The sequence below is a fragment of the Seriola lalandi genome, unplaced genomic scaffold, assembly GCF_002814215.2.
Source record: "Seriola lalandi dorsalis isolate HSWRI2012SDOR001 ecotype SW California unplaced genomic scaffold, Sedor1 jcf7180002054939, whole genome shotgun sequence".
NCBI classification, from domain to species: domain Eukaryota; kingdom Metazoa; phylum Chordata; class Actinopteri; order Carangiformes; family Carangidae; genus Seriola; species Seriola lalandi.
Window position 1 is genome coordinate 562,195 of NW_019525659.1, and position 25,409 is coordinate 587,603.

General features: G+C 41.5%; 2 protein-coding genes across 3 annotated transcripts in view; one reads left to right on the plus strand and one right to left on the minus strand.

Moving 5' to 3' along the window:
* Nucleotides 1-18,299, minus strand: part of mbd2 (methyl-CpG binding domain protein 2) — a 32,248-nt gene extending 13,949 nt beyond the window's left edge. Inside the window, exons 1-5 of one of the 2 annotated variants that reach the window (XM_023397884.2) lie at nt 17,804-18,299; nt 13,261-13,420; nt 8,372-8,512; nt 5,953-6,043; nt 5,699-5,876 (exon numbers count right to left, since the gene is read on the minus strand). In XM_023397884.2, coding sequence (XP_023253652.1) covers nt 5,699-5,876; nt 5,953-6,043; nt 8,372-8,512; nt 13,261-13,420; nt 17,804-17,916 — 683 coding nt within the window. In that variant the 5' untranslated portion in view covers nt 17,917-18,299. The remainder of the gene's footprint in view (nt 1-5,698; nt 5,877-5,952; nt 6,044-8,371; nt 8,513-13,260; nt 13,421-17,803) is intronic. The other variant, XM_023397883.2, reaches the window with a different exon arrangement.
* Nucleotides 18,300-21,163: 2,864 nt separating this feature from the next.
* The window catches only part of cunh18orf54 (chromosome unknown C18orf54 homolog), a 17,535-nt gene continuing 13,289 nt past the window's right edge, over nt 21,164-25,409 (plus strand). The window contains exons 1-3 of the mRNA XM_023397856.2: nt 21,164-21,614; nt 24,535-24,670; nt 25,030-25,186. Coding sequence (XP_023253624.1) covers nt 24,536-24,670; nt 25,030-25,186 — 292 coding nt within the window. The 5' untranslated portion in view covers nt 21,164-21,614; nt 24,535. The remainder of the gene's footprint in view (nt 21,615-24,534; nt 24,671-25,029; nt 25,187-25,409) is intronic.

Here is a 25,409-nt window from a genome sequence, read left to right on the forward strand (position 1 = left end):
GGGGGGGGGGGTTATCAGACAGCAAAGTTCACTTTCCTTTGACCTTTGTGGAAACACAACATCAACTCTAGTAAATTTAAGTTTAATGCTGGAGTGTGGGACTTTACATATAAATGAACGTCTGTTAAAATGAGTTGACACACTGCTGATTAAGCCCAGCACCAGGTAAACCTCTCTGTATTTCACAGTCTACCAGAGTTCACGTGTCACAGTGTCTGTGGTGCTGGTTCATCAACAATGCATTGGTTTGCCAGAGCTGAAGAGAGGAGCAACTGTAGCAACAGCAACTAGGAATATGGCTGAAAATGATTGTTGATGATACCAAAGCCACTCTTTTTCACTGTGCATTCCCCCAATCAATAAATAATATACAATAACCCCCCTGTAACACTAGCCAATCCAAATCACAGCCATTGGTTGCCAAATTGTTCAATGCCTCTGTATCTCTCTCTCTGCCCTCTCTCTCGTTTTCTCTCATTTCTGTTTGTTCACATTTGGTCTTTGTCTCAGTCCTTGTTGCATTGATGAGCCGAACTTGTTTTTGCACCAATAGATAGATAGATAGATAGATAGATAGATAGATAGATAGATAGATAGATAGGTAGATAGATAGATAGATAGATAGGTAGATAGATAGATAGGTAGATAGATAGATAGGTAGGTAGATAGATAGATAGATAGATAGATAGATAGATAGATAGATAGATAGATAGATAGGTAGATAGATAGATAGGTAGATAGATAGATAGGTAGATAGATAGATAGATAGATAGATAGATATGGGAAAAACCTAGAAATTTGGACTTGAAAGCTACAGACACAGTAGAATAGAATATCATCAGCCTTCTCATTGAACTCAGAAGCTGTAAATCCGGAAAAACAAAAAGTAACACATGAGACTTTGACTTAAGCCATAAGAAACTAATTCTGACTAAATGATGACTGTGATGGATTATTTATCTACAGCAAGTTGCAACTTGATCTTCAAGTTTGTGTGCCAGTGGCATCATATTTAAGTGCGACAACAGGCAACAACAAGCAAATGCATTTTGGTGAATGGAGTACAAACGAAACACGCTGTCTGAAATTTTTTGAAAAGCCTGAAAAGATTTATTACAAGTACATCAAACATCTTGGGTGATTTAGTAAGTCTAGAACACGCCAAGGAATAGACCCAGGCTGTGTTCAGAACTGCTTACTCAGCTACCTACCTGCGTACTGAACATTTTGTCAGGTGAGAATGTAACTGGATAGACTCACAATTTTTGGCCCATTTATAGGAGTAACGTATATTTGTAAATCTGCTGCGACGATTTCGGACATTTGGGGAAAGCAGCCAGCCAGTGTACTGTACCGTGACGTCCTGCAGCAGCACTTTGCAGTCATGCCTCTTACCGAGAATCCGCCTCAAAGCCCGCCACTGCAGTTTGCATCATCATCATGCATAATTAAGTTTCAATTGGTGATCATTTTTCTTCATTCCTTCTTTCCAATATGTGAAATCAGAGACGGCCTGGACAAAAGAAACTGCTGTAAAAGCTGAATAGTTGATGTAGGTAATTGTGACCTGTAGCTATTGTGCTAACGTGCCTGTATTGTAACACAACACCAGGTGAGTCTGTTTAACAGGTGGACTGGATATTTGTGCAAATGATGATCATTTTGAGGTGAAGACTGATTCTCTTCCAGCTGCTACCCAGAGATGTCTTGAATCACGTTTGGTATAAATTTCTCAGCATGACTGAAGTGGGGCCTGCTTCATCCTCCTCCTCCTCCTCCTCCTCCTCCTCCTTCATGCTTCATTACTCTTCATCTCTCATAGTCTGTCTCTTCTCTCATCACCCTCTCATCCTCATCTGTCCCTACAGCTGATTACTCCCACCACCGAGCAGGCATCAGTCATCTGCTTTTCTCCGATCTGTGCTGAGCTGGATTCACTCGCTTTAGGTTTTATCAGAGGGCGGAGTGAGAAGAAACGGCATTATACATGTCTGACATGTTTCTGTGATATGACACGTCTCATCACATGTAATGACAAGTACGTTAACCTTGGTTAACCACAACAATTAGCTTTTTAACCGCCTTAACAACCACCTTTGAATGGAAACATGTGCTAACTGTTAACTGGAGTTAGCAACATACTGTAGCTGGCACCTGAGGCATGCACTACAAAGCAGGTTCAGCATGCCCAGGATATCCTTTGGTTATCTGGCTTCACTAGATAACCTGTACTATGAAGCTGGTTAACAGCTCTTGGTTTTCCTATCATGCTACAAGCACAGCATCATCACGACCATGAATAAATTAATGATTTAAGAATCTTTGTCCAGCTGTATTAAGCTATAATAGTTATGATGTATTTATTCACTGTGGTAAATCTCTGTTTTGTCTGGAAGAGCATAACAATTCTACCAATGAATAAAAATATCTCTTGAGCTTTATTATTGATCACTTCATTGTAAACTCCCTGTCAGGATCCTGTAGGAATGATGACTCTTTTTTTTCCAGTGATCTGATTGGTCAGTAGTTTGGCTGTTGACAGGTTTTGATCTGATCTTCTGAAGTTAACCTGCTCCGGAGAAGGTTAGGAGTTCAGTTAGTTAGGTTACCATGGTGAACTAGCCCGGTAACAAGTGAACCACCTTCGTAGAGACTGACAACCCAGAGTTAAAGCTGAAGTTACCTTGATAACCTCAGATCCTGCTTCGTAATACAGGCCTCTGCTATTCAGAAGGTAAGGTGTTACCCTTCTATCTGCAGTTGTGTTACAAAATAAGCTGTTTTTGTTGTCATACTGGGATTTTACAGTTTTTCTCAATGGCTTTGATGCAGTTCTCACATCAGAAACATCATTCTCACCTCTCTTAATGCTGTTCTCAGACACATTAGCATTTCATATTGTATTAATACAAGCCTCCTTTGTATCCACACATAATTCACTACTAAAGATGTTTTCTCATTGTGTTGATGCATTTCTCATCTGACTCTGACAACTCATGGAAACAGTTTGTTCCTCCGTCAGATAGAACGACAGACCTCTCACTCACTTTGATACCGTCCTGCAGCATCAGTGTTTTCAATCAGATCACTTTAAACTTTCTTCAAATATGTATGAAAGAGCAAGGATAGTCTCTCTCTCACACACACACACACACACACACACACACACACACACGTACTATAATCGATGTTCTAAGTATGATTTCTTATTTCTCTTTGTCTATTTGCCGATGCATAGTTCCATGTTTATCATTTTGCTTTCCTCAGTTACAGCAGTTATATTCTGTGAATTTACAGATACAGTTTTTTCACTTGCTTTCACTCATTTTCTAAACTAGGCCTCATGTTTTCAAAACTCTGCACACAAATCCAAAACTTGCTCACAAAATACAAAGTGCCACAAATCTACTGCAAAGCAAACACTGCATTCAAAATATCATAAACACATCTAAAAATCAAGTATTTGCATCAAATGCCAAACACGTTTCTCATTATACTACAATGTTCTAAATCTAAAGCTCTTCTGTTTTCCACAGGCTTGTGTATACATGTTCATACAGTGTTGTGAAGTGACAGGACAGTGATCTGTTGAGAGGGCTTGAAATGTACACAGCACAGTAAACACCAATGCAGTTCTCTTTTTCTAAAGTCAGTCAGGTTTTTATCAAAACATCAAAACATTTGTAGTCTAAGTCTTGAAGCTCTGGTGACAATGTTGAATTGTATGACGTTTGACGTGAACAAGTTTTAGAGAGTTCTGCATGCAGAAATGCATGAACTGTGCTGACACCTGCATTAAGACTAGTGAGGACGACATTTCTGATGTGAGAACTGCATCAAAGCAACTGAGAAAAACTAAAATAGCTAAAGCTTGCATGAATTTCCCCTTGGGGATAAATAAAGTATCTATCTATCTATCTATCTATCTATCTATCTATCTATCTATCTATCTATAGGTGACTGAATGACAGGATCTTGTTTATTGTTTGTTACAGCTGTGTGAGTGTTCAGGTGTGTGCTGTACTCAGAGTTGCTAAAGTTTCAACTCGGCAGCATCTTAAAAATTGCCACAGCATGGGCAAAACTAAGAGTTGAAGTGTGGGTATATATTAATGATTTGGCATTATTCTGGTCTGGAGGAGCACATAAGCAGAAAAGGACAAATGGGCAGCAGCTGGAGCCACCTTATCTAACATGAGTGCACATCCAGTGTCATCACTGTTCAAAGCTGTGACCCTCCCCAAACAAACTCCAGACAACTGATCACCTAAACACCCCCACCATCATCACCATCATCACCATCATCACCATCAACACCATCATCACCATCACCACCATCACCACCATCACCACCATCATCACCATCATCACCATCAACACCATCACCACCATCACCACCATCATCACCATCATCACCATCAACACCATCACCACCATCACCACCATCATCACCATCATCACCATCAACACCATCACCACCACCATCAACACCTTCATCATCATCACCATCACCACCATCACCACCTTCATCACCATCACCACCATCACCACCATCATGAGTGAGTTATGCTGTGGGCTGGGTTAATAGCTTGTTCCTGTTTATTTAACCTATATTTATTGACATTTTGGCAAAGTGGCACCATTAGAAATGTCATATAAGCTAGAATCAGTTCCTGTCTGCAGTGTATCATGGATGTATACTATCACTGGATTACTGTGATACTGAGGAAAACTCAGGATATGGACACAAATAGAAATTCGTGTTTGTGTTTATGTCAGAAAGCGTATGTTATACTCAATCTAAAATAATGCCTGTTCAGATTTGACACAAATTTTGATTTAAATTACAATGATTGGACACTAAAGTTTTAAAAGCTCCATATTTTCATCTTCTTCTGTGTTTTATTTGAAGTGTTGATCCAAAAACCATCTCAGTGCAGTTTTACATCTCCTCTCTCAGGCTTCTCTCTGGAGCTCTAGAAACAACAGTTCAGTGAGCCAATCAGAAGAGAGGAGGCTCTGATTGGCTGACTGTTTTCTGAGTGATCCAATAAATTTAAAGGAGATTTCAAGTAAGCATTCAGAAAAAACCAAATCCTGCAAGACTGGATGGTGGGTCCAGGTGGGCGGGGCTTGGGGCATGGCTGAGGGCAGTGACTGCTTTTGTTGTGACATCACAAAGTTCCAGAAGTCCTGATGGCTGGTTTTAAGGCTCAGTTTGTGAAAACGTGCATTTCTCTGTGGACTGAGGCTTTGATACACAGTATTAATATAGAACCTAGACCTGCTTTATAATCAAACAACACATGGAAATCTACCTTCACTCTCTCCATACAACTCTTCCACTCCCCAGTGGAAAGCTGAGCCTCATAGTTTGACAACCCTTGGTTTTAATTAGTACTCAGAGCTGAAGGTTAAATGGTTTCAGCTGTTACAGTCTACAGCTCCTCCTGCTGGCTGGTGGAGTAAAGTAACATTCATTCCAATTAATTGACATAAACAGCAAAATGTCCCAAGATACTTAACAAACAGCTGGACATGTCTTCAGCCCTGAGTCAGGAGCAGAGACACATTCTTCTTTTCTTTATAAAATGCAAATCACTCCCCAATGAATACAGTGTTAAAACAGTTACTGTCCAAATAAAACAGTAGAAATAGTAACTATGGGAAAAGGAAACCTTCAGCCTGTGTTTCTCACCGGATATGTTCGTCAGTGACGGTGAAGGCCTTGCAGAGCGGCTGGGACGTGTTCAGCCAGATGGCCGGGTTCTTCTCAGCAGCCACAGACGTCTGTCCTGTGATTGGAGAAGAGCTCATATGCAGAGCGCTGGCGATGGCTGACAGGAGAGTGTCATCGCTGGAGTCTGGGCCCACACCTGCTGACAAAGAGGTCTGAGGTCAGAGGTCAGGACTGGAGCATGGTGAGAATCCAGGGTCATACTGGAGACTTACTCTGCAGCCCTTTGGGCAGGTCCATGGTCCTCAGGACTTCCTCTGTGACGTCTGACGACCGGAGACCTTTCAACCTCTTCTCCCAGAACAGCTGCAGACAGACAGAGAGAGAGAGAGATGACCTGATCAGTGTTAAAGGCAACCCACTACAGTGATTCTTCTGAAAACAGTTAAGTAATTAACAAAGTAAAAATACTTAACACTCTGAACCTTCAGTGCTGGTAAAACCAGGTTACACAATCCCAATTGTCCATGAGATGTAACAAGCTCTCTGTTTGGTTGGAGAGCTAACCAGTCTTATCAAATCCAGAGGGTTTTACCAGCACTGAAGGTCCAGACTGTCACAGAAAGGCTAACAGGAGAAGCTAAATGACTATGCTAATCGATTAGCTAAAAGGAAAAGGAAAATCAGTTGGAAAAAGGAAATTAAAGAGGGAATCCAGGAATGTATTCCCATTTTAAAATGCATAAATTCTTTCTACAATTCCTATTTTTAATGCTTATTAAAATATGAAATTATGGAAATGCTTTACTACTTTTCCTGTGACCCGTGGTTCTCCATATAATAGGTGTCATATACTTCGTATCTCATTTACCAGCCTCAGTCTCTATCTGAGCAGCTTGTCAGACCAACTTACAGTCCACTTTCTGTCTATGTGCGTAAAACAGAGGGTGGAGAGTGTGGCAGCTCTGCAGCCATTACGAGACCCTCACACACACATTCACACACACAGCTGGTTGGCAGGATGGATCAGAATATACAGTCTCTCTCTCTCTCTCTGTAATTCAACTTCACTTTATGGAAATACCATTCGAATATAGTTTTGCCAAAAAAGACTATACAAGACATAATGAGGAGAAATTCAAACTACTGTTTGAACATATTAAATATTCAATCTGCAATGATCTTTTCAAACTGAAAATGCACACTATATGTGACAAAATAACATCAACTCAATGGTCCACTTACTAGCTTTTCAAAGATGGAAGTTCTCAGTGTGGATTTTTAAACATGAACATGTCACAGTCCACTCCACACAGTCTCAAAGACTTTAAGTGCACCAGGCTGTGTCTCGTCCTCCAGCAGGGGTCATTAGTAACACACCCTCTCCCTCTGATCTGTGTGGTATTCAGTATGTGTTGCCCTCAGTGAACTGGACTGTTGCTCATTTGTTTGTTAATGCAAGATGCAAAAACAGACAAAATATGGATTGTGGATAAAAGCAGGGGAGGACTTCACCATTAGGCAAAGAAGGCAGCTGCTTTTGACCACAAAATAAGAGGAGACATAATAGTGACGATTGTGCATCACAAACTTGTTGCTGCGGGTGTAAGAATATTCAGTCTCAAGATTGGCTCATCTCATTGTTACAGATGAATTATGTTGTAATGGTCTAAACTCTAAGGAGTTTTAATGTTGTAGCTGGTGGAATCAGAGCTACTTTATGTTCTGCTGTCTGGTATAATATGTGTAATGCATCATATTTCATCAGTTGATATATTTTGTATTTAAAATCTTGATCTGCAAATGTAGCAGAGTAGAAATGTAAAGTAACATAAAATGAATATATTCCAGTTAAGTACAAGTGTTGATTGAAAGAAGCTAGTTACTTTTCATTGGGTTAGGGTTAAACTAATGTAAATGATTGTGTCCATGTCAGTTACCAAACTCCTTAAAATCAATGGTGGAAAATAGCATTGTACATTGTTCAGTATTACACTTCACTTCACACTACAGTTTTTCAGTACTTGTACTTTATCTGAGGGAAACCTGGACTTGTTAGTTGTTTGTTGGACAGTTTGTTACTGGTCATTACACAAAACGTATGATCAGCATTATAATAGAATATGGAGCATTATTATAGATTAAACTATAGAGCAGTATATAAAGTAGTTTAAAATAGCCAGCTTGAACAGACTAAGTACATTTTTAGAGTATTTTTTATAGTTAATAGTTTTAATAAAGCACAATAAGACAGAGTCTAGGGTCAGACAGAGGTCAGACAGAGACTACATCTTAATATGATCAACTATCATTCAAGAAAACTTAAAAATCATAAAGATATCAAAAAATAAAACAATAACTCTCTTTTGTTTTGTCTCCTTTCCTCTTCCTCCTTCACCCCCCCTCTTTCATCTTTGATCCCTCTCTCCAGTTTCTTTTTCTCTGCCTGTTCGTACTTTAGTATAGTAACTATAGTGCATCACTTAGTAAACGGGGAGAGATTTCAGACACAGCTCCTGTGTGTGTCATGCTTTTCCCATGATGCCTCAGCATCCTCTAGTGGCTGCAGTCACCATGACAACCTGGTTTATTCCAATCAGCCATCTCTTGTGCAACAGCCTGACCTCGTCCTCACCATGGCGACACTAGTAGTGTGTGTGTGTGTGTGTGTGTGTGTGTGTGAGAGACTCTCACCTGTCTGGGCTGCTCGGTTGCTCTCTGCAGGTCTGTCTTCACCTTGTTGCCAGGATGACTTGTAACCTTGGTAACAGGCTGTTTGAAGATGGACGCTGTTTGTCTGATTGGCAGAGCTGTGTTCAGGTCTGGTTTTCCTCCCTGGAAGAGACAGAGACTAAGTGTCGGAGACATGTCTCCTTTCTTCCTAACTCCTTCCTTCCTGTGTTCTTTTCCTTGTTCCTTCCCTCCTTCATGGTCTGTTTTACCATAATAAACCTGTAACCTGTGTTTGTGTGTGTCAGTTGACTTTAAAGGGTTAACTGTAAGCTGAGGTTTCACAGACAACAACAGGAAACGTGTGTGTGTGTGTGTGTGTGTGTGTGTGTGTGTGTGTGTGTGTGTTCATACACCAAAGTAATGATGTGTGAAGAGCAGCAGCATGATGCAGAGTTGCATGCAGCACATGAACAGTTACTAGTCCCACTTGCCAATTTCAAACTCCCCTGGCTGTTTTCAAGTTTGTTGTTCTCTGATAAAAAAATCAGTCGCATCGCAGAAATGATGTTTTGCCTCATTAGGACCAGGATTTGGTCCCCATGAGGACAACTGGTCCCAACAAGATCAGTGTTTATACCAGAACAGGTCCCGACACACACACACACACACACACACACACACACACACACACACACACACACACACACACACACACACACAGGCCTGCAGTTATCAGTCATCTCAGAAACCCTCAGAGGAGTCACACTGAAAGTTTAAGGAACAATGCAACATTTTGGGAACACTTCTTCACTTTCTTGCTGTGAGTAAAATAAGATGATTCTTATGTATCAATTGAATCTTGTATTTGTATGTACCAGTCTTCTCATGTCAGTAAATAAACATAACAAAATGTTGCATTATTCCTTTAAACCAGGGCAAAAAGCAGTCCTCTGTCAGAGCAGGACTGAAAGTCATTTAAGAAGCTTCCTACTCTGACTTTCAGCAGAATGACGACTCACCAAAAGAAGTGTGACACTGCTGTTTAACCACACTCTTCAGCTGATAAGCAGTAATTATGGTAACATAGGTAGACAGTTGCAGACTATTGTTGTTGTGCAAACTGTTTTATTTGAAGTGTTCCATGAGAAGAGATATTTGTGGTTTCAGGAACCAAAAACCATCTCAATCTCTCATCTCTGCTCAAAGCCTCCTCTCTTCTGATTGGCTGACTGTTTTCTGAGTGATCCAATAAAAAATAGCAGATTTCAGGTAAACACTCAGGAAAGCAAAGCCTGCAAGGTTGGATGGTGGGTGCTGGTGGGTGCTGGTGGGCGGGGCTCGGGGGCGTGGCTGAAAGTGGTCACTGCTTTGTTGTTCCAGAAGTCCTGACGGCTGGTTTTAAGGCTCAGGTTCTGAATTCAGGCTGTGTGCATTTCTCTGTGGACTGAGGCTTTGATACTTTCACAGTATTAATATAGAACCTAGACCTGATATATAATCAAACAACACATGGACAGAGACCTTTAGACTATATGGACTTTAAAAAAGTAGCTAACATTTGAAATGCGGTAGTTTAACTAATGCAGGTTATACATGCAAATAACCTAAAGAGGAAATTCCTCTGATCTTTCATCTGAAGCAGCATCATTTCTGATGAAGCGCAGCTGGCTCATCTGTTAAGCTGCTATGCTTGTATGCTGTATGCTCTATGTTTAAATAAACTGTTTGACAATCATCTGTATGTTTAGTAAAAACTGTGAACTGATCCGTCAAACTACAGTTGGACTTCACCGGTCAGATGCACATGAGCCATTTCCACTGGCTTTAATAATGATTTACATCTGCATTTATACTCTGTTTATAAATCATCTAATTATACAGGTTATAATCAACAGTGTTTTATAGTGTTTTGCAGAAATTATTTATAAGCACACACCTCATTGTGTTCATTTGACTAAGGGTGTGTTTGATTGCTTATAAATTCAACTTGTGGCTCAGCAGGTAGGAGGCAGAGCAGATTGTACATTAACCAAAGGGCTTGTGGTTCAATCCCTGGCTACTCCTGTCCATATGTCCAAGTGTCCTGGGGCAGGACAATGAACCCCAGGTTGCTGCTGCTGAGCAGGCGACCGCCTTGCATGGCCTAAACTGTAAATCACTTTGTCTGCTGAGGTAGACGTGTGCTCCATCCAGTCGACCTCTCCTGCTGAGGTAGACGTTTGCTCCTTCTAGTTTTAGGGTCCTGGTGTTGTTCATGCTGCCTCCCTGTCACACTGGCAGGACTCACTGGGACACTTGAATAGAGGGTCCTAAGAGGGTCACTCTGAAACTTTCTACCTTTTTACGCTTGGTAACATACAAGCTCCGATTTCCTTCCTGTTCCAGAGGGTGAACCTGTACATTTGAATGACCGAATGATCTTTCCCCTAGCTCTAGTGTTTGTGTGTTTTCACTTAAAGAAACACTGAGACGTGTCTGCTGTGTGGGAGGGGTCCATGCTGCTGTTATCTCTGGCACAAAGACTGCAGCTCACAAACAAAACAACACACACACACACACACACACACACATGCGTACGTGTGCAGAGGCATGCAAGCACACATACTTCACCCGACACACGCTCACACGCATACACACACAGAGCAGTCTGATCTGTGTGGGCGGAGCTTATTATAGCAGTCCGTCCGTTAGCGTAGCTTACACCATGACAGCGGAAAATCCTGGTTTGTGTCAGGCATCTGTTAAAATGATACAAGTGGACGGCTCAAACACATCTGGTCAGCAGGGTAACTACAGTTCTGGTTAGAGCTCAGGGTATATTAAATTGCTTGTAACCATAGCAACAGTACTGATGCTACTGGAATTTGTTAGTGACTGTTAGTATTGTTTTCAGTCAACTTACCAGTAAAAATATTGACGATTTATCCTCTGTGAGTCAGGGTTGTTCCTGTGTGTGTGTGTGTGTGTGTGTGTGTGTGTGTGTGTGTGTGTGTGTGTGTGTGTGTGTGTGTCAGCTGACCCAGGTTGGATGATCATCCAAATTTAATTAGACGGATGCCTGAACATGTTAATGAGTCCAGTCTACTCACAGTGAGGTTTGTTGAGCCATGTGAGGAAAACGCAGCTGGAAACACTAAATGGGATGCAGCTAATTAAAGAGTTGTGGACTGATCTTCAAAACAAACACTGTTTACTGTCGTCTGAACCAATGATGTGACATCCATTACAAGACTGACTCAAAACACCCACAGGACAAGTCCAAGTCCAAATGCCCACAAGACTTGTCTGTGATTTGTGAGTGTTAAGACAAACCCTGACAAGAGCAGGCCGAGTCTGAGTGAAGACACCCAGGAGACACAGACCAGTGTGAACTGAACGGCCACCAAACCAAGACCAGTATGAGTCAAAACATCCAGTAGACCGAGAGACAAAATTCCCGAGATCAAGACTGAGTCTAAACACAGAAAAAAACCTCGAGACCAGGACAAGACAAGACTGAGACAAGTACATGTCAAAACACTCATAAGACCGTGTCAAAACACCTGCAAGACAAAGATAGGTCTAAGTCAAAACATCCACTCGACCAAGAACATCCACGACACAGGGACAAGTCTGAGACAAGTCGGAGTCAAAACACCCACAGGGCAATTCAGAGTCAGATGTCCACAAGTTTGAGGTTAGTCACAATCCAAACACCCAAAAGACCAAGACACACTAAGTCGGAGTCAAAAAACCCATGAGATGCAGACAAGTCTGAATCCCAACCCTGACAAGACAGGTCCAACTCAAAATGTCCTCAAGGCTCGTCTCTTTTTTGTGAATGTGTTACGTCCACTGATGTTGTGATGTGCGTTGCAGGTCTATCATGCATGTTCGTCACTTCCTCATCAGTGGACATCTATATCAGCCTCCCACAACTGGAGTTCCAGGCCCTTTGGCCACCAAGCTGCCTATGAGACTGTTGTGTTGCTTCTGTGGTTGTTGTCTTTCTTGTCCTTGCAGACTGACTGTGTCTCCCAAGTGTTTCTGTTGTGCAAACAACTTTATCAATGCAGAGGAAGCTTTGCAGGGGTCTCTGCCTCCTTTTATCCTGTTTTTCTCCCGTTTTGTGGACATTCAGGGAGGTTAGAGATTGTCTATTTGTTTTATTTCCTAGGTGGCATGGGGAGTTTTGTTTGTTATTTTAGCCTTGGAGACCCCAACGTTTCTTGCTTCCTGCAATCTTATGTTGGTTATTTGTTGCTTTATGTGTTACTATAATAAACACCGGTCCATGCGATAATTCCTGTGTCTCAAACACCTTTTTCTTTTCTTTGTTGTTGTGGTTTGTTAGAGTCACCTTGTGAACCTCACATTACTCCCTGTGTTCCCCTGGACATTTTCTTAAGTGGGTCGTAACAGAGTGTTAAGACTCAGAGTGGCATCAATCAAGATCATGGGACTCACAAGACCAAGACAAGTTCAAGTAAACACCCACAACACCCAGACAAGTGTGAGTCAAGATACTAATAAGACCAGATCAAAACATCCACTGGACCAAGGACACCCAGGACACAGGGACAAGTCTGAATCAAAACACCCATAGGACAAATCAGAGTGTTCATGAGACAATCCATGTGAAAACACTGACAAGACCTGGACAAGTCTGTGTCAAACCAACAGGGCTGACACAGTCTGAGATAACAGTAAAAACTCTTGAGACTGTAGTGAGTCCTACAGCTCTGGTTTGTGGACAGAGCGCTCAGCCACATTGTGACTCTCCTCCTCTGTAGTGAATGTTTGTCAACTGACCTGCTGAACTGTCAACCTGCTGCAGGAAGAGCCGTGTTAATCTGATAATCCGATAACACACAACATGACCACGGCACAGCCGCAGCCCCTCCCTCACAGGTGTGATCCGTCATTGTTACCTTGGCCAGGCTGAGCGGGTCGTGTCGAAGCCTCTGTTTGTTTTTCTGCAGTTTCCCAGGCATCATCTTCCCCGTCCGGAAGTCGAAACATCCCAAATCCACTGTGTTTCCTAGGTAACGGGACAACTGAGGCTTACTCCTGAACTTCTTCCCTGAAGGACTGAAGGTTGAAAGGAAGAGAGTTAGACCATTGATATATTTTTAATTGTCGGGCAATCGAAATATATTAACTGACGCAGTGACTGACCGGAACTTAAGTGGACATTTCATGAATATGGGACAGAACAAGAGAATTTGACTTTGGAGTCGTAATATTACAGTGATGATGTCACAGAGGCTCCAAACACTGAGAGTCCAAACAAACTACAGTCATTATACATGTCTAACAGTGATGTATGTGCTTTATCTAGTAACCAGCAAACTATATAATGAGAATCCAGTGAAGCTGAAACAGCAGCCAGACCGAAGGAACAAACATGGCTGCCTGACATCTGTTCATCACTTAGTGTAGGGCTGCTCCATTACGGCAAAAATCATAATCAAGATCATTTTCATCAATATTGAGATCAGGATTATTTAACACAATTACTAATTGACTTTGGACACACCACGCATTAACTGAACATTTTTTTAAAAAGTGTGATAAATAAATAAAATAATAAATAATATATGATATCTACAGATATACAATTAAATATATAATATAAAACAATTGTTGTAGTTCATTAGTGTACTTCCACAACTTACTGAAAACTACTAAACATATATTCAGTATAAAAAGATAATAAATTGAAATAAATTAGACCAAAATAAATGAGATGATATTAGTTGTAGTGCACTGCACCAGCATACGGAAAACTCCAACATATATTGAGCATTTTGGTAAAATATATTCTATATATTGATCAACACTTTACAGCTACCATGTTCACTTGTCTCATGGCGTTACCATGGAAACACCTCCCACCCACAGGACCTGGAGACAGCATGCAAGCTGTCTGCACTTGTGTTCAAATACAGTCCAAACACCCAGTAGTGCTGTTGCCCCACCCACTTTATGGCATTGACTTGTGTCACCTTAGGCTAGACAAGTATCCCAGCATGCATTGTGCATCAACCAATAGCAGTGGACATAAGCAAGACTCACAACTGCTATAAATTCAATTTCAAACCAATTGCCTTTGGTCTCAGAGCTGAACTCTAACACTCCTTGCTGTCACATGAGTGGACTGTCTTCGCTGCTGAACAGTTGCCGGGCAACAGAAAGTTACTAGTCCCACTTGCCAATTTCAAACTCCCATGGTTTTAAACTCGCCATCGTTTGGTGTTCTCTGTTCTCTGAGAAAATCAGTCAGCTATGACATCACATCTGACACCAGCAGCAACTGTCACACACTTCCTCATTCACTGCTCTGAACTAACACACACACTTAAACACACACACACACACTTACACACACACACACACACACACACACACACACACACATTTGTACTGCTATACTTGTGGGGGAATAATACATCGCCAAGCGCCTAACCTTGACTTAAGTCTAATTCTAACCTGAAGCCTAAATTCAAGCTTTAACCTGCAGCAGTGGGAGCAGCAGACAACATGTCTTCAGCTCCTCTGAAGCTCTGACAGTTTGACTGGTCCTCACAAAGACACAAGAACAAGACACACAGTCATTCAGCTGTGTTTTACATGTAGGTCAGCAGCTACAAATCAAAGATCACTGGCTCTGTGTGTGTATGTGTGAGTGTGTGAGTGTGAGTGTGTGTGAGAGTGTGTGTGTGCGCGCACATGCGTGTGAGTGTGTGTGTGCGCGCGAGTGTGTGTGTGTGTGTGTGTGTATGTGTGTGTGTGTGTGCGTGTGAGTGTGTGTGTGTGTGTGTGTGTGTGGCTGACTGTGGCATGTATATTGTGTTTCATCTTGTGAAGACTATATCTGAGAAACTGTGAATCTGGACTCTGTGGTTTTGAACAGAGACACAGTTGAGTTTGTAGAAACGCAGCCAGTAGACGCCTCAGCAGGGTGTTGCTGCTATTCCAGTAAGTCGGCCTGCTGACTGGTTTCCTTACTGGAAGTGATGATGAGTCACGTTATAAAGCAAACTGAAAGTAAAGTCTCAGCTCTGAAATGTGGATCTCCTTCATGTTAGAAGTCCAGGATTGGACCAGGACAGCATGTGTCTCTGACTCTGAGCTGTTAATCTGCTAGAGTGAGAGCTGCCTCCATCACTCAGCAACAAGACATGAACGCAGCCCCTGAAAACAGCCGCCAGCTCATGAGCGTCACAGCCACAACATTTCCTCTCCCATCTAACACAACAGCGATGAGTGAAGATACAGAACCAGGAAAAGAGCAGAAGGCGAAACTTCACAGATGAATCTGATCTGATTTAAGGAGAAGCTGAACTCCTTCATACTGCAGTGATGGTTACTGAGGCAGAGAAACCAACAGTCTCAGGCCTCTTGGTGAAATCATATGTAATGTGCAAAAAGAATAAAACTGAACTGAAACTGCTTGATCACCTTTTATTTATTTATTTACTTGATCATTTCTTTATTTACGTATTCCAATGAATCATAACTAGCAACATATTGAGATTATGAGTCACGGTTCCAGTGTGAATGGTCACTTTTGAATTTCACTTTCACAGAATAAAAATGTAAAAATGGTGATTTTTGTTGGTCTTGTACCAAACAAACATGTTACTTTACGTCTGCAGGATATGATTTGTAGTCCGGGACGTGTCTGTAGCAACACAACACTTCATTTATGGTCTGTTGTTGTAACATATTTTACCTTTATCAAAAAACTGCAGCTCCTGTGACTTGGATACTGCACTTGGCCTTATTGTGATTTCAGTTATATATCCATTAATCGTTCTGCCCTATGGTGAGTGGATATAATTATTTAAATACAAGAAAGACAAAAAAAAAAGGAAACACTTACTTACTTATGAATTTGTAATAACCTTGCAGTGTTAACTATATTTTGTACTGACGTTTCCTTATCGTAGTCTTCATCATGAGTAGCTGAGTCATTCACAGGCCAATCATTGACTGACTTTATCAAACTTTATTGATATAAAGTATAACATGGTATAACACATTGATATAACTATATAAAATGCAATATTAGGTCCATATAGACAAATCTTTGGTTATTAGGGCCCAAGCACCGACTGGTGCGAGGACCCTATTGTAATTTTATCATTGCATCTCTGCGTCAGGATGTGTGATCCTGCATGATGTGTGTGTGTGTGTGTGTGTGTGTGTGTCATACAGCTACACACTGTAGGCTAATGCGTTGAGATTGTTGCTGCTGGCTCAGGACAGTATTGTTTCTGTCATGCGGTGTAAATATCTACAGGTGTTGATATCGTACTTCAGGTTGTGATCATTCTTAATCCAGACCTGAGATGTAGGTGTTTATTTATATCTTTGTAAACAGCTGTACCTCCAGCTGTGGGCAGCCATTAGTGGAGGACCACAGGATAATGAATGATGATATAGTAGTCAAAGCAGTGTTGTAATAATATGAAATGTCTTGTAGGAGAAGTTGAATTGTTGAGAAACCCTGTACATAATTACACACTTGGATCGGCCTTATAACTGCATGTCACTTCCTTCATAGTGTAAACTAAAGGTTTGTAAGCTGACTATAAATACTAAACACCTGACATACAGAGGGGTGTTACCCAAAGAGATGTTTGCCCTCCTATAACCTTGTAACCTTGTTTTTGGAAATGTGTTGTAATCTCATTGCGGTGCATGCATCCTGATATAAGCTACTACTGAATCCTTGACTTTGTTAGCTAATAGACAAGACAGCGGGCGTTCACATGATAAAACGGCCAACTCCCTCTCAGAGGTGGGATGTGGTTTCAAACTCTTTGACAAGGTGAAGGCGCTGGATGTGTGCTAGTTGTACATTTTGTGTAAAATCTCTATAATAAAGTTGTTGTTTTTTGAATCTAAAAGCAGTCATATATGTTAGGGAAAATATGATCTGCCAGTGGTCATGAGCAGCACACTGTTGATAAGTGACATATGCCAGTAGATACAGACAGCAGTGATATATCACTCAGAAGTGGCATGTGTCAGTTTTCATCTCAGCTTCACTCAGTCTTTGGCCAATAAATGAACACAGAAATAAAACCACACTCTGAATTTTACATTACATACAATACAGTTAATTGACACTGACTTTTACATTGTCAGTGTCAATTAACTGTTTGTGGACAAGCACAGAGCCACTGTGCAACAGGAACATTGCAGGGTTGTTATTAAAGTCACATAATGATCCTGATGTTTTCCTGACACCGTGTTGACCCTCAGCCTCTCTCTGATCACAGCAGCACAGACGCCACACTGTAACTTCAACTGAGGCACTTCAACACCTGATCAACTATGAGCAGCAGTAGTGATGAGCGATGATGTCACTCAGGAGTAGGACCAATAACCACAGGCTGACCGATCGATCAACGGTTTGCTGTGTGACTGATCAGTGACTGATCGATGAGTGTGACGGAGTACCTGTAGTAGTAGACATCGCTCTTCCCGGCGCTCAGTCCGGACTTCCTGATCACTTCTTCTTTCTTCCAGCCGGGCGGCAGAGCGGGACAGTCCGTCCTCTTCCTCTCCATCATCACACAATGATCGATCCCACGATTAGGCCTCGATCGGATCAATCGATAACTCCGTAAACACGATGAGGAACCTTCCTGACAAACAGCGTGGTGGTAAACCCAGCAGAGCGGCAGCCCGGGCGGACCGACGTCACGGATGTTACGTTAACGGCGGCTCTCCCTCCTCCCCTCCGCCCCGGCTCTCTCTGCCAGTTGCAGCAGTTGTCCCGGGTTGAATAAAATGTGAAAAGTGTCCCGGTTCAGACCGTGAGCTCGGATGACGCGGGCTAAAGCCGCCTCTACATCCGGATCTAGTTTAGTTCACCTCCGGAGAGGAACCAATGGCTCATCTGATCCCAACTGAACTGAGCTGAACTCGACCAACGGCAGGTTGTGACGTCTGAGATATCGCACACACAAACACGCACACACGCACACGCTCACACACACTCACTCACAAACACGCACACACACACGCACAAAAAAAAAAAAAAAAAAAAAAAAAAAAAACCTCAGAGATCGTCTATTATGGAAGATGCATCACTCAGTTGTAGTCTAAATACAGAAGCTGAGAGAGAGGGCGAGAAGCCTTTTTTCTTTTAATGTTGGTCATTTCATCAGTGCCAGATATTGTAAGATAGTTATGAATTTTGTTTAGACAGGAAGGTCTGAAATTCTAACTGTAACTGCAGTTGTTTATGTTTTTTTTTTTTGAAAACTTGCTCTCAACTTCCCTCACCTAAATATCTTATTTATAAATTAGTTTATTTATTATTGTTTTCCTTATTCTTATTTGCCTTACCCTAACCCTAACCCTTTGACCTGCATGTCTTAACTGCCCATAAAATAGGCTATTTAGGCCTCTATAAAATTGGCCAAGCAGAAGAAAATATATCAATTCAAATAATAAAAATTATTTGAGTTAAGCCAAAATGTTCTATAGATTAATAAATAAGCAAATAATTTACATTTTTACATTTTTATTTATTCTTTTAATTTAAGATAATATTTTCATCTTACTTTTAAAATTTTCCAGAGATGAATGCATGGATGACTAGTATAGAGGGTACAGAGTTTACGTGAGGCCCTTAAGCAAGCCTGCCCCTAAATCTTACCGACCTTGGCTGTATCTCTTCAGTGACAGGGCTGGAGACAAAGCTGATAACAGCAGACCTCAGATGGTCAGTAACAAATTGGCGTTGTCTGCAGGATATTAACAGAACTACAGGCTGGTGAGTGCAAAACTTTAAATTGTGCCTTACCTTGTCTGCGTTTGATTAAATCAAAATAAACTGTGTAATTTTTAATTTTGTATGGGAGAAACTCCCTATCTCTACACAGCCACAGTTTTTTTTTTTACAAATACAAATCTTTTATACAAATGTACAAACTTGAATTTCTCATGTAGGTTTATTTTACATTTTTACAAAGGCTGATTTATGACGACAAACTTTAGAATTATTTGTGAACATTAATTTCCAAGTCAAAATCTTTTTGACCCTAATTTGAGCCCATAGTATCTGTAGCCTGGACTTGGAGTAAAAAATAAGGGAGTGATCACTCCTTCATTTTTTTCCTTCACACCTCTCTGTTTGAGTGACATCACAGGCTCTGGGTTAAAGGGGCCTGCAGTAGTCATGAAGCCTGGAAAAACATTTGGTTGTCCCACCAGGTCTGCCCTAAAGTTTTCACATGGTTTCTGTGAAATAACGCTGGAACTAAAGATGTGTCCCAGCTGTCCCACACTGTCTGTTATTAGGCTTGTTCAAGATGAGTCAGGCCTGCTCAGAATTGATAACTGGTGGTCATCCCACACTGCAGCCAGTTTGATTGTTGTCTTCTTCCATAATCCCATAATACATCTGTGCTTGATCCCGACTCGCTCTGACGTCATGAAAACATGAATGATAACCTCACAAGATTAAGTGTTTACTGTAGTTTTAGGAACCAGGCGGCACACTTGCTCTCCACTGACTCCAAGACCTGAGGGCATGATGGGAAACAACTGGCTCTCACCTGATCTAACAGCTGCCTCAACAACAGACATGTTATAGAATTTTTTCATTTTTTGTTTAGAGAGATTTATATGTCATTAGTCGGATTTTGTGATTTTGTTCATTCTCTGAACGGAATACGTGTTGAAGAGCTGAATACATTCAGCTTGTATTACATTGAGCCCAGACTGCAGACAATCTATGATAGCTGTAGTCTACAATAGGAATATTAGTGATTTAACTGTTGAAGTGTTAACAGAAAAATATTTGGTGATATGTGAAGATTCTTAAAATAACATCTGTGCAGATGTGAAGCCATGATCAATAATGAAGTGACTGTCTTGTATTTATTTCCTTTGCCTGTTTATGTAGGTTCAACATGAATAGAGAGATGGGCTATATTGGATTTTACTAGTCTATTCTGTCATACACAAGAATATCAAAACAACTGAAGACTGAGTACAAGCTGAAGATTGATCTGATAAGATTATATTAATTTGGAATCAATTCTAATAAGAGAGAGCTGCTTGCTGGCTCAGAGAGCCGCTCACACCAGACATCCTGAGAATCTGTCTGACTGAAGCAGCTCTATAGGAAGAATGGTCCAAACTTCCTCTTTAACATTGAGCAGCTCTGATCAGCAGCTAGTGAAGAGCCGGTTTCAGAGGAGCTTCAACCAGTTATTAAATCCAAGGGTTCATATAGGTTTCTCACCAGCACTGTGATTGTTTAATGGGTGTGTTCAATAAAAACTCAAAATATTATAATTGCTTGGTGTCATATCAGCTTAGTGGCACTGTGTTTGTCTACATTGTGACTTATTATTAGATTAGATAAATTATCTGATTTTATGACCAATTAATGCAGAAAACCAGGTTATTCCAAACGGTTCACACACTTTCAACCGTTTACACGTCAAGAAGATGTGTTTTATTGTGCAATTTTATTTCTGATTTTTATTTTTATTTTTCTCCTATGGTACTATGTACCATTACTGTGATGTTAATAAAGTTGACTGGGAGAAAATGGCACAGGCTGCCCCCTGCAGCTGGGCTCCTGTTGCTGCCGCTTGCTCTGCTCTGCTTCTGCTTTGCAACAAATGCAAATTGATAAAATAATCTGACCACCGATTTTTACTTTGACCCAGTAGAAAGTCCTACTTTCTTTCATTCGGCATGGGTCACATGCGCCAAATATAATGCATTTGAATGCAATTTCAACTTTATTTTTGATATCCCCTCATATAACCAGCTCCAGCCCCATACAGTTACCACACCAGGCCGTGGAGGGCGCTAGTTCATGGCGACAGTCTGTTGGTCGGTTGAGTTGAGCCCATGTTCCTGAACATCCTAAAAGTCGGTAAACTGCGTTCAGGCTTTTTGTAACAGCCGTGTGTATATCATGGTGTATCTCCTTTGATAACCATGAACAGACTTTCCTGTCAGATGTTCGAATGGTGTTTGGTCGTAACGTCTTTAGCAGAACTGATGCTAGAGCAGCTAACTTTGAGCTAGCTTTACCCGGGAGCTTTGAATGTTCTGTTTTGAACCATAGACAACGGCACAGAGGGAGCTGGACACGAAACACACAAGGAGACATTTGAAGTAAAAATGTTGGCGTGTTATTTTTATTCGACACAGTTTCACAGGTGTGACTTGGAGCATTTGGATACGGAGTCGTATTTTTAGCCTAGTGGAGCTGCTAAGTTGAATTTGAACATCAGAGGTGAGTTTAACTAACTTAAGATTTTGTGAATATGTGTCAGCACATTGTTAAAGGTCTTTTAAACACTGTATATGTATCTAACTACCGTAACGTTAAATACGCACTAATTACTGTGTCTGTTGGGCCTGTTTCAGTATTGCTTGCTTTGTGTTTTGGTTGTTAAGTTAGCTACGGCAGGTCAGGGTGGCTACCTGTTGGCAAGGCTAAAGCCGAATTAGCAAACTAACGTCAGTCAGCTTTGTAACTTTAAAATAACTTTATCTCGATACTGTCAGGGCGTTCTTAGAAGACAAAACAAACTGACAAAAATCACTTGAAAACACACGGACATGTAATTTGGGGTGGTTAGATAGACAACACTATCATCCAAATCACTGATGGGGAAATCTGACAAATGCTCTTCACTGGTAGCTGCCTGGCTGTATTGAACTCTGTGCTCCATCAGACTCACTGACCTGATCGGAATGTCACTTGTAGGAACACATGTGATAGCTTACATTTTAAAGTTGTGACCCCCTAGAAAAGCTGTTTCTAACCTTTTTAATCTGAGAGATTCTTTAACCAAATCAAAGTAGCTGAGAGCTCCTCATGTCTGATATTACTGGTTACATTTATTCAGATATCGTATCAAAACACACAAACTGATCTCCAAACCATATTAGACGAAGAAGATAATTTAACAAGTTATCAAATATCAACATCCAAAAACATCTGAAGCTCACATCAGACAAAAATCTGTCATGATTTAGTCAAACCTGAACAGACATGAAAACACCACTGCAAATAAACCTCCTTGAATTTGATTAGACAGCAGAGAAAGAATAAGCTCCTCAGTCAGTGATCAGTGATAGTTGTCAGAACATCAATCATAAATAACAAACAGGAACTTAAAATAGATCATTCACGTCACTTCATTTTTCAAAATGTAAACAAACATGGGCTAAAAAACAGGGCTCAAATTGAAGCCACAGTTTAACTCACTGTGTCCATGGCAACACATTTCCTGTTAGTTGGAGAAGTTTAGTTTATATCTGTTATGTTATATGTAGAGCTGGTATCATTGCATGTGGCCTAGAGCATATCTGATGTAAACAAACCTAACCCTAGCTCATGAGCCACATGTTGGAGACCCCCTGCCATAGATTAATTGATAGGTCACAATTGTGACACACAAGCAAATGAGGAAAAAGATCTTCACCGCTTGTGTTAGTTATACACTCCTCAAAAAATTAAGGGAACACTTAAATCACACACGGGATCTTGATGAACGAATTATTCAAGTAAAGAATCAAGAAAATATTTACTGATTTACATGGTATAATTTGTTGAGAACAAAAGGACAACACTGGTCAATGGAAAGCAAAACCAATAGCCCATTGAGGGCTGGATTCACAATCACACCGAAAATTGAAATCACAGGCTGATCCAACTTGTGTGAATTTTATTACAGCAACTCATAATGTGACTCAGTAGTGTGTATGGCCCCCGCGTGCCTGTATGCACTCCCGACAATGTGTGGGCATGCTCCTGATGAATCAGCGGATGGTGTCCTGGGGGATCTCCTCCCAGCCTCCCAGACCTGGATCAGGGCATCACTGAGCTCCTGGACAGTGTGTGGCAGTACTTGGCGGCGTGAGATGCACTGATACATAATGTCCTATAGGTGCTCAATTGGATTTAGGTCAGGGGAAGGTGAGGGCCAGTCAATGGCATCAGTGCCTCCGTCATCCAGGAACTGCCTACACACTCTGGCCACATGAGGGCAGGCATTGTCCTGCACCAGGAGGAACCAAGGGCCCACTGCCCCAGTGTCGGGTCTGATAATCACTCTGAGGATTTCATCCCAGTGCCTAACAGCAGTCAGGGTACCGCTGGCTGTGACATGGAGGTCTGTGCCACCCTCCAAGGATATGCCTCCCCAGACCATCACTGAAGACCACTAAACTGCTCATGCTGGATGATGTTACAGGCAGCATAACATTCACCACAGCGTCTCCAGACTCTATCACGCCTGTCACATATGCTCAGTGTGAACCTGCTCTCATCTCTGAAGAGGACGGAGCGCCAATGGCGGACCTGCAAATTCTGGTGTATTCTGGTGAATGCCATTCGAGCTGCACAGTGCTGGGCTGTGAGCACAGTTCCCACTAGAGGACTTCGGGACCTCATGCCACCCTCATGGAGTCCGTTTCTGACAGTTTGGTCAGAAACATGCACACCAGGAGCCTGCTGGAGGTCATGTGTAGGGCTCTGGTAGTGATCCTCCTGTTCCTTCTCACACAAAGCAGCAGGTAATGCTGGGTTGATGCCCTTCTACGGCCCTGTCCAGCTCTCCTCGTGTACAGCCGGTCTCCTTGTATCTCCTTTTGAGACTGTTCTGGGAGACACAGCAAACCTTCTTGCGACCACACGTATGGATGTGCCATCCTGGAGGAGCTGAACTACATGTGGAACCTGATTGGGCTGCAGGTACCACCTCATGCTACCAGTAGAGACAAGGACACTAGCAAAACACAAAACTAGAGAAGAATCAGTCAGGAACGATTAGGAGAGAGTGTCTGTGGCCACAACATGTAAAACCATTCCCTTTTTGGGTTGTCTTGCTTTTGCCTCTCCATTGCACCTGTTGTCCCTTTCATTTGCACCAAAGCAGGTGATACTGATTCACAATCTCCTAAATGGACAGATTGATATCCTTGAAGTTTAACTGACTTATACTGTGTGTTATACTGTGATGATTAAGTGTTCCCTTTATTTTTTTGAGCAGTGTATTTATGCTGCTTGCACAGCCTTCTATTGAAATTAGAATGTAATTTAGAGACAGTTCCACAGTGGACATGTTAAACTCCTCTCCAGCAGCAGACCACCCTATTAGTGATGTGTAACCTCAGAGTTTACTTGCTGTTGTTATGTTTGTCAGCATGGAGTGCGGCGGCCTGGTTGGTGACTCTCTGTCTCCAGAGTCTACGGTGACCTCCCTGCTGTCGAGCTCGGGTCATCTGAGGAGCAGCCTGCGGCCGCCTGATCACATCACCTCTTTCAGATACAGAGACAAGGTTCACTCTGCTTCTACTGTTTGTATGAAAGTGCTTTATGTATAGGGGAATGTGCTGTATGACTGTGAATGGGTGAATGTGGCTTCCATTGTAAAGCACTTTGAGTGGTTGATAAGTGCTATAATAAGTGCAGTTGTTTGACATAGGCCTTAGCGGAGTGCCCCTCTACTTTCTTCATGATTTTAGTGTTTCATGTTAAAAGTGATGACATCATGTTTTGCTTTCTTTGTATTACCGTAGTTCTAGAAAAGCTGCTGGTAAAAAAAAAAAAAAAAAAAAAAGATTTTGGTGGTGCTGGACTTACTAAAAACAAATGCCTAATGTTCATTCATTGATTAAGTGAGTGATTGATTTTGCAGGACTATGACTCAGCCTCAGCAGCGTTAGATGCCTACATCGCAGACTTCGAGAGAAGTTGTCCGAACAGCTTGTCATTGACAGGAAGACTGGTTCTGCCACATGGTCCCATCTCCAGGCTGAGCAGACCCAGAGTGAGAACTCTCAGAAACAGAGATGGTAGGTCATCATGGAGACTCTCATTGAAGAGCAACACTGAGATCTTAAGTGTTCCTCTCCGTCAGGTCCAAATTATGTTCATTCTGATTTGTTTTTTGGATTTTTCAAAATTCCTTTTATAATCAAAACCTTTAGCCACACCCCTGTGTGTTATTGAAATCATGTTATTAAATCATCATCAATCAATCAATCAATCAATCAATCAATCAATCTATATATATAT